Source organism: Vigna unguiculata, unplaced genomic scaffold (assembly GCF_004118075.2).
Source record: "Vigna unguiculata cultivar IT97K-499-35 unplaced genomic scaffold, ASM411807v1 contig_135, whole genome shotgun sequence".
In the NCBI taxonomy this organism is placed as follows: Eukaryota; Viridiplantae; Streptophyta; class Magnoliopsida; order Fabales; family Fabaceae; genus Vigna; species Vigna unguiculata.
The window spans coordinates 10,257-20,259 of NW_021010839.1; the positions used below are offsets into that span (position 1 = coordinate 10,257).

The following is a 10,003-nucleotide window of genomic DNA, read 5'->3' on the forward strand; positions in this document are numbered from 1 at the left end:
CATGTTTTTGTATTTGCTAAAGGACCCCTAAGAACTCCTATTTAAAGGGTGCTCCTTGTCTTGTAAAAGGGTTGATCATTTTGTTTCTAAACTATTGTGTTTCAACCTTTAAATTTTCGTGAGCTCTCCTTCCTAGAATTGAACTCACCTTTGCCTTATCTTGCTTGCAAGTGGCGGCACCATCACTCATCTCTAGGGCTTGGTTGGCTTAGATCCCCCCCTATGAGTGGCGTGCTTCTTCCATGCTTCATCTTCTATGCTTTCCATTTTTAATGTTTCTTCTTTCATTTTGGTTCTTTAAGTGTTGTTAATGTTGTGTGAGTTTAAGCTTGAATCCAACTCGGTTATGAACGCGGTTTTGATTTTGTCTTCGTCAGCCATGGGTATCTGGTTATAGCCGGAGTAAGCGTCTAAGAAGCTTAGTAGGGCGTGTCCTGCGGCCCCATCAACGAGTCTGTCTATGCTAGGTAATGGGTAAGCGTCCCGGGGGCAGGCCTTGTTCAGGTCTGTGTAATCTACACACATGCGCCACTTCCCATTGGGTTTCTTGACTAGCACCACGTTGGTGAGCCAGGTTGTGTATTGGGCTTAACCGACAAAACTGGCCTGTTTTAGTTTTTCGGCTTCTGCTATAGCTGCTTGTCTTCTACTTTCTCCAAGCTTCCTTTTTTTCTGGGAGATGGGTTTTGCGTTAGGGAAAACAGATAGCCGGTGGGCGGCTATCCTAGGGTGAACGCTGGGGAGATCGGCTGCTGACCAGGCGAAGAGGTCAGCGTTCTACCTGAGCACTTGCTCTATGTGGTCTACCTTTCCTTCAGGAAGGGAAGTTCCAACCTGGAGGAAGTGGCCTTGTTGTTCGAGTAGGAGCTGCCTTGTTTCGCCCACGGGTTCGAGGCGTGTTTCGGAGTTTATTCTGGGATCCAAGTCATCGCCGTACAGAGTGGGGTGGGCTTGGGATTGTTCAATGTTGTGGGTTGTCAAGGGTGGGAGTGGGAGTTTCAGGCTTGCCATGTAGCATTCTCTGGCTGCGCGTTGGTCGCCATGTACTGTGATGATGTCGCCTTCCGGGGATGGAAACTTCATTGCAAGGTGCGGGGTGGATACTATGGCACCCAGCGCATTGATGGATGGACGGCCAAGGAGGATGTTGTAGGACGTGTGGGCGTCGACGACCAAGTAGCGAATGGGAATGGTTTTGGTTTGCCTTCCCTATCCGAACGTTGTGTGAAGGTCGATGTACCCTTTGGTGGGGACTCTCTCACCTGAGAATCCGTATATGGGCTCATTGTGAGGGGTTAGGTCAGCGAGGGGTATTTGCATCTTGTTGAATGTTTTCCAATACAAGATGTCCACAGAGCTCCCTTGATCAATGATAACCTTCTTTACCGCGAAGTTCTCGACTTCTACAGTTATGACCATGGGGTCGTCTTGGTTGGGGTCGGTTCCCTGAAAGTCAGAGTCTGAGAAAGTGATGAGCGACACTCTTCTTTGCGTTCGGCTGGATACTACGTGTATTTGCTGGACGGCTCTCAGGTGCCTCTTCCTCGATGAGGAGGACCTCCCTTCTCCTGCGAATCCCCCTGATATTGTATTGATCGTTCCTCGTAAGGGGGGTTTGTCATCTGCTCGTCGCGGTTGCGGCTGCGGTGGTTCCCTTTGTTCCGCGTTCTGTGCTCTGGCTGGCTCTCTCCTGGGCTCTCTGTGTTCGACTCTTTGGTCATTGCGTCGCTCGGTCCGCCTGTTATCGTTCTTGTCGTAGTGGGGTCTAGGTGGACCTGCCCCAACTTCTCTTATATAGTGCCTTAGATGTCCGACTCGGATGAGTTCTTCTATTTTGTCTCGTAGAGTGTCGCATTCGTCGGTGGTGTGGCCATTGTTGCGGTGGTAGTGACAATACTTGCTCAAATCTGCGTTAGGCGGGTTTTGATACTTCCTGGGTGGGGGGAGGAGCTCCGCTTGCAGGACTTCATCGAGTATGCGGGACCGGGGTGCGTTGAGGGGGGCGTAGTTCGAGAATTTTGCTGGTCTGCGTTCTGAGGAACGGTTATGGTCCCGTGGAATGGGCTCTTTGTTGGTCCTTCTGGTCTCTGTCCGCGCTGGGGCGGGTTGGGCGTTGTTCTGGTAACGTCTCATGTCTTCAACCCTTATAAACATGGCCGCTCTCTTGCGAAGTTCCTACATACTCAGGGGGGACGCATTGCCAGCTCGTCAGCGAAAGGTCCCGGCCTGAGAGAGGTCATCATGTACATCAAGATGAGGTTAGGGGTGAGGTCCTTGATCTTCATGGCGATGGCCCCGAACCTATCAATGAAAACTCGTAAGGGTTCTCCTTCTTCTTGCCTGAGGTTGAGGAGGGCGATTGTGGTTAGATCGTGCCGTCTGCTTGTGTCAAATTGGGTGGTGAAGGTAGAGGTGAGTGTGGTGAAGGAGTCGATAGTGTAGGGGGGAGGCTCATGAACCACTCTAGAGCCGACCCCCTGAGGGCTACTGAGAATGATTTGCATAGCACTATGTCATCAGTGGAGTACAAGCTTACTTGGTTGGTATAAATGGACACAAATTCGTCTAGGTCCGTGGTTCCGTCGTAGGTAACTGTTGGTGCCTTCCATTTATAGGGTAAAGGTGTCTCCGTTATCCCGTCCACGAAGGGATGGCGGCGATTTCTTCTGGAGGTGAAGGAGCTATAGTTGCCGCCCAAGGTTGGAGCGGTGGGCCTGTGTTCGCTATCGTCCTCAGTAGGATGGACGTCGAGTTTTGAATAGGGAGGGGGGTCATTTCTCGACTGAGGAGGGGCCTCCATCCTCGAATGGGGGAGGTTTGGCTCCCCAGCCACTTTGTCTGTCTCAATCCTCCGCCTAAGGCGGGAGTTTTCTTCCCTTAGTGCTTCCATCTCTTCCGCATTTCTCTTCTTGTACTCCGCGAACTCTTGCTGCATCCTGGCTTGAGCTTCCAGGATGCGTGACACCTCCGAGACGGGGCCGGGGTCGCCAACCTCCACAGTCGGCACCAAGGGGGGACATCTGCTGTTCTGCTTCGCGTGGACACCATCTTGCTCCTAGGGTTTACCTTGGATCTGTGAAATACTCTTCGGCCCCACGGTGGGCGCCAATTGTTCTTAAGGGACTGAGGTCTGTAGTCAACAAATCAGCCAAGGGTCTTGTACGTCTTCTCAGGGTTGGTCTTCTCTTGTCAAAAAGGGGCTCGAGGGTGGCGTAGGAGACCTGCAAAAGACACTCCAATGCCTAAGTCAGCACTGGTGATGTCAGGGTTTCAGAGAATAATTAATGTGTAATGAATGCATGGAATAGTGTGCTATTTATACCTTTTTACCTGTGGGTCCTACCTGGGATGGGCTTTCTGGCCCAATAGTCCTTTTCTAGCCATTCTTGGATCCAGTGTAAAAAAGGGGAGAAGTTACCAAGGGGTCCTTCAGGTGTTGGCGGTCTCCGGTACTCGGCCGTGAGGTGCGTCGAGGGTGGCTTTCTTTTGGGAAGGTGCCTTTCGCGTGGTAACCGGCCATCGGGTTTTGGTTTGCTGGCCGCGTGGTTTAACAGGGGGGTGTGGAGTTAGGTGGGGGCCGTGTTCTCCATACGGAGGGGTTCTCTTGCGTGGTTGGCGGCTCTGCGTGGTAGGCGGCCATTGTGCTCTCTGATGGCCGCCTGGTTCTGTGCGAAGGCGTCTCTGCTTTGTATGCGACCATTGTGCTCTCTGATGGCCGCCTGGTTTCGTGCGAAGGCGTCTCTACGTGGTAGGCGGCCATTTCACTTCTCTAATGGCCGTCTACTAGGGTATGGTTGGGACACCTCCTAAAAACGAGTTTTATCTCATCTATCTTAGTGAGAGTGATTTTCCTAAGTTCTTGAGTGATTCTAGAAGCCATGAGTTTAATCAAAGGTCCTTTATCCCTTTGTGTGTTTCAACTCTAGGCTTATCTTCCATTGTTGGAAGTGTGATGTCTATCAATTTCCGTTCCATCTTCTTTTATGTTTCCATTTTCTTGTTTTAAATAATTTCTCAAACTTCTTGCTTGTTAGCATTCCAACAATGATAGATCAGTCAAACGAATCCAACCTTGTGGATTCACATCATTTGCTATTCAGAGCCTGGCTATCTAGATTTGGAATAGGAAAGGAAGTTTATTATACAAGTGTTTAACCGAAGGGCATCCATGTTTAGTTGCATTCGATTACGGAAGCAAAAACAATGTTGTGAGCCAAAGATTGGTGGAGAAACTCCAGTTACCAGCGACCGTTCATTTGGATCAAGCATGAATCAAATTCAGTAAATGGCAATGCGTGTAATAAGTATTATGTGATATTGCTCCCATGGACTCTTGTCATCTTCTTTTGGGATGGGCATGGCTTCGTTTTAAAACACTTCATCTTGATGAACGTTCCCTTTATTTGAGGCATGAGGGACATCAAAAGAAGTAGAATTTATGACACCAAGACAAGTCAGTAAGGATCTACGTAGGCTGAAGGAGAAAACAGAAAAAGAAAGAATAGAAAAAGAAGTAATATAAACTGTAGAAGGAAGGGAAAATAAAGAAAAAGAAATGAAACTAGAGAAAGTTTATTCGTAATTGTTTTTTCTTATATAGTTTGTGATGTCATTTTACAGGAACAAAAGGATAAGCATATGAATGAAACACACCAACTTCCATGTTTAAAAAGGAAGCTTGTTCATAGTGCTTTATTATGCATTTGGTTCGTCGATAAGAAGCAAGTTCGTCAAACACAATGCATAAAATTATTTATTGTTACATATCAAGGTGGGGTACTGTTGCCAAGAAATGTTATCGATGGATTGCAACCATTGGAAAGTAACAAATATCAAGTTGAATTTGATCCTGGAAGAAGAGAATTAGTTTCAACTTGTGAAAAAATAAAAGTCCTTCACAAGATCATAATAAACTTACATTAAAACTAGTGTCTTAAGATTCGGGACAAATCTTCTCGAAGAAGGAGGGTATGATGTGAATTGCATATGGGTCAAATGGAGGATGACTAATGCGCCGTGTTGATGCAGTTTCTGTTATTTTTTAAATAAGGGCCCAATGCTTTGTAATATTGGCTGACCAAATTGTGTTTGTGCTTAACCAATTAATGGGCTTTAGTTTTGCTTTATCTTCAAGTTGAAATAAGGGTCCATATGGCAACTTAAAAACCAAACTTTGGAAGATCAAGAGGACCTTTGCTCAAAGTTTGTGGATGACTTTTGGTAGCCTTAAATTCTGTTACTATCAACCATTAAGCAGTGGATCGTTAGCTTGAGCGGATCATTAATGAATAGCTTTAAGCGGGATGATATTGAAATTTATCTGTCTTTTGTAATTCTGATGGTTAAAGCTCCTATATAAGTTGAACCATTTTCATCAATGAAGGCAGGCTGAGTTTTATTCAGAAAAAAACGAGTTTTATCTCATCAATCTTAGTGAGAGTGATTCTCCTAAGTTCTTGAGTGATTCAAGAATCCATGAGTTTAATCAAAGGTCCTTTATCCCTTTGTGTGTTTCAACTCTTAGGCTTATCTTCCATTCTTGGAAGTGTGATGTCTATCAATTTTCGTTCCATCTTCTTTTTTGTTTCCATTTTCTTGTTTTAAATAATTTCTCAAATTTCTTGCTTGTTAGCATTCCAACAATGATAGATCAGTCAAATGAATCGAACCTTGTGGATTCGCATCATTTGGTATTCAGAGCCTGGCTATCCAGATTTGGAATAGGAAAGGAAGTTTATTGTACAAAGTGTTTAACCGAAGGCCATCCATGTTTAGTTGCATTCGATTACGGAAGCGAAAACAATGTTGTGAGCCAAAGTTTGGTGGAGAAACTCCAGTTACCAGCAACCTTTCATTTGGATAAAGCATGGATCAAATTCAGTACATGGCAATGTGTGAAAGAAATATTCTTATGTGATATTGCTCCCATGGACTCTTGTCATCTTCTTTTGGGATGGGCATGGCTTTGTTTTAGAACACTTCATCTTGATGAACGTTCCCTTTATTTGAGACATGAGGGACATCAAAAGAAGTAGAAATTTATGACACCAAGAAAAGTCAATAAGGATCAACGTAGGCTGAAGGAGAAAACAGAAAAAGAAAGAATAGAAAAAGAAGTAATATAAACTGCAGAAGGAAGGGAAAATAAAGAAAAAGAAATGGAACTAGAGAAAGTTTATTCGTCAATGTTTGTTCTTCTACAGTTTGTGATGTCATTTTACAGGAACAAAAGGATTAGCATGTGAATGAAACACACCAACTTCCATGTTTAAAAAGGAAGCTTGTTCATAGTGCTTTATTATGCATTTGGTCCGTCGATAAGAATCAAATTCGGCAAACACAATGCATGGAATTATTTATTGTTTCAAACCAAGGTGGTGTACTATTGCCAAGAAATGTTATCGACGGATTGCAACCATTGGAAAGTAACAAATATCAAGTTGAATTTGATCTTGGAAGATGAGAATTAGTCTCAACTTGTGAAAAAATAAAATTCCTTCACAAGATCATAATAAACTTACATTAAAACAAGTGTCTTAAGATTCGGGACAAATCTTCTCGAAGAAGGAGGGTATGATGTGAATTGCATATTGGTCAAATGGAGGATGACTAATGCGCCGTGTTGATGCAGTTTCTTTTATTTAAATAAGGGCCCAATGCTTTGTAAAATTGGCTGACCAAATTGTGTTTGTGCATCGTCATTAGCTTGAGTAGATCATTAATTAATAGCTTTATGCGGGATGATATTGAAATTTATGTGTCTTTTGTAATTCTGATGGTTAAAGCTCCTATATAAGTTGAACCATTTTCACCAATGAAGGCAAGCTGAGTTTTATTCAGAAAATAAACGAGTTTTATCTCATCTATCTTACTGAGAGTGAGTCTCCTAAGTTCTTGAGTGATTCAAGAATCCATGAGTTTAATCAAAGGTCCATTATCCCTTTGTGAGTTTCAACTCTTAGGCTTATCTTCCATTCTTGGAAGTGTGATGTCTATCAATTTCCGTTCCATCTTCTTTTATGTTTCGATTTTCTCGTTTTAAATAATTTCTCAAATTTCTTGCTTGTTAGCATTCCAACAATAATAGATTAGTCAAACGAATCGAACCCTGTGGATTAACATCATTTGGTATTCATAGCCTGGCTATCTAGATTTGGAATAGGAAAGGAAGTTTATTATACAAAGTGTTTAACCAAAGGCAATGCATGTTTAGTTGCATTCGTTTACGGAAGCGAAAACAATGTTGTGAGCTAAAGATTGGTGGAGAAACTCCAATTACAAGCAACATTTCATCTGGATCACGCATGCATCAAATTCAGTTCATGGCAATGTATGAAAGAAGTATTATGTGATGTTGCTCCTATGGACTATTGTCATCTTCTTTTGGGATGGGCATGGCTTCGTTTTAAAACACCCCATCTTGATGAACGTTCACTTTATTTGAGGCATGAGGGACATCAAAAGAAGTAGAAATTTATGACACCAAGAAAAGTCAGTAATGATCAACGTAGGCTGAAGGAGAAAACAGAAAAAGAAAAAATAAAAAAAGAAGTAATATAAACTGCAGAAGGAAGGGAAAATAAAGAAAAAGAAATGGAACTAGAGAAAGTTTATTCGTCAATGTTTTTTCTTCTACAGTTTGTGATGTCATTTTACGGGAACAAAAGGATAAGCATGTGAATGAAACATACCAACTTCCATGTTTGAAAAGGAAGCTTGTTCACAGTGCTTTATTATGCATTTGGTCCGTCGATAAGAAGCAAATTCGCCAAACACAATGCATGGAATTATTTATTGTTACATATCAAGGTGGGGTATTGTTGCCAAGAAATGTTATCGACGGATTGCAATCATTGGAAAGTAACAATTATCAAGGTGCATTTGATCCTGGAAGAAGAGAATTAGTTTCAACATGTGAAAAAATAAAAGTTCTTCACAAGATCATAATAAACTTACAGTAAAACTCGTGTCTTTAGAATCAGGACAAATCTTCTCGAAGAAGGAGGGTATGATGTGAATTGCATATGGGTCAAATGGAGGATGACTAATGCGCCGTGTTGATGCAGTTTCTTTGTCAATGTTTGTTCTTCTACAGTTTGTGATGTCATTTTACAGGAACAAAAGGATAAGCATGTGAATGAAACACACCAACTTCCATGTTTAAAAAGGAAGCTTGTTCATAGTGCTTTATTATGCATTTGGTCCGTCGATAAGAAGCAAATTCCTCAAACAAAATGCATGGAATTATTAATTGGTACATATCAAGGTGGATGTCTTTTGGTAGCCTTAATCTCAGTTACAATCAACCATTAAGTAGCGCACGGTCATTAGCTTGAGTGGATCACTAATTAATAGCTTTAATCGGGTTCTAATTGAAATTTATGTGTCTTTTGTAATTCTGATGGTTAAAGATCCTATATAAGTTGAACCATTTTCATCAATGAAGGCAAGCTGAGTTTTATTCAGACAATAAACGAGTTTTATCTCATCTATCTTAGTGAGAGTGATTCTCTAGTTCTTGAGTGATTCAAGAATCCATGAGTTTAATCAAAGGTCCTTTATCCCTTTGTGTGTTTCAACTCTTCGGCTTATCTTCCATTCTTGGAAGTGTGATGTCTATCAATTTCCGTTCCATCTTCTTTTATGTTTCCATTTTCTTGTTTTAAATAATTTCTCAAATTTCTTACTTGTTAGCATTCCAACAATGATAGATCAGTCAAACAAATCGAACCCTGTGGATTCACATCATTTGGTATTCATAGCTTGGCTATCTAGATTTTGAATAGGAAAGGAAGTTTATTATACAAAGTGTTTAACCGAAGGCCATCGATGTTTAGTTGCATTAGATTACGGATGCGAAAACAATGTTGTGAGCCATAGGTTGGTGGTGAAACTCCAGTTACCAGCAACCTTTCATCTAGATCAACAATGGATCAAATTCAGTACATGGCAATGTGTGAAAGAAGTATTATGTGATATTGCTCCCACGGACTCTTGTCATCTTCTTTTGGGATGGGCATGGCTTCGTTTTAAAACACTCCATGTTGATGAACGTTCCCTTTATTTGAGGAATGAGGGACATCAAAAGAAGTAGAAATTTATGGCACCAAAACAAGTCAGTAAGGATCAACGAAGGCTGAAAGAGAAAACAGAAAAAGAAAGAATAGGAAAAGAAGTAATATAAACTGCAGAAGGAAGGGAAAATAAAGAAAAAGAAATGGAACTAGAGAAAGTTTATTTGTCAATGTTTTTTCTTCTACAGTATGTGATGTCATTTTACGGGAACAAAAGGATAAGCATGTGAATGAAACACACTAACTTCCATGTTTGAAAAGGAAGCTTGTTAACAGTGCTTTATTATGCATTTGGTCCGTCGATAAGAAGCAAATTCGCCAAACACAATGCATGAATTTATTTATTGTTACATATCAAGGTGGGGTATTGTTGCCAAGAAATGTTATCGACGGATTGCAACCATTGGAAAGTAACAATTATCAAGGTGCATTTGATCCTGGAAGAAGAGAATTAGTTTCAACATGTGAAAAAATAAAAGTCCTTCACAAGATCATAATAAACTTACAGTAAAACTCGTGTCTTTAGAATCAGGACAAATCTTCTCGAAGAAGGAGGGTATGATGTGAATTGCATATGGGTCAAATGGAGGATGACTAATGCGCCGTGTTGATGCAGTTTCTTTTATTTAAATAAGGGTCCAATGCTTTGTAAAATTGGCTGACCAAATTGTGTTTGTGCTTAACCAATTAATGGGCCTTAGTTTTGCTTTATCTTCAAGTTGAAATAAGGGTCCATATGCCAACTTAAGAACCAACATTTGGAAGATCAAGAGGATCTTTGCTCAAAGTTTGTGGATGACTTTTGGTAGCCTTAAATTCAGTTACAATCAACCATTAAGTAGCGCATCGCCATTAGCTTGAGTGGATCATTAATTAATAGCTTTATGCGGGATGATATTGAAATTTATGTGTCTTTTGTAATTCTGATG

The 10,003-nt window shown here is 41.6% G+C and overlaps 1 protein-coding gene across 1 annotated transcript; it reads right to left on the reverse strand.

The window, feature by feature from the left end:
* Positions 1 to 1,209: 1,209 nt before the first annotated feature.
* On the reverse strand, positions 1,210 to 2,154 carry LOC114171205. The gene has a single exon (XM_028056391.1). It carries the CDS (start codon positions 2,152 to 2,154, stop codon positions 1,210 to 1,212), a length of 945 nt encoding a protein of 314 aa, XP_027912192.1.
* Positions 2,155 to 10,003: the final 7,849 nt, after the last annotated feature.

Excerpts from the sequence above, each read along its gene's own strand:
- LOC114171205 (XM_028056391.1), bottom strand. The coding sequence starts at position 2,154 with ATGTTTATAAGGGTTGAAGACATGAGACGTTACCAGAACAACGCCCAA.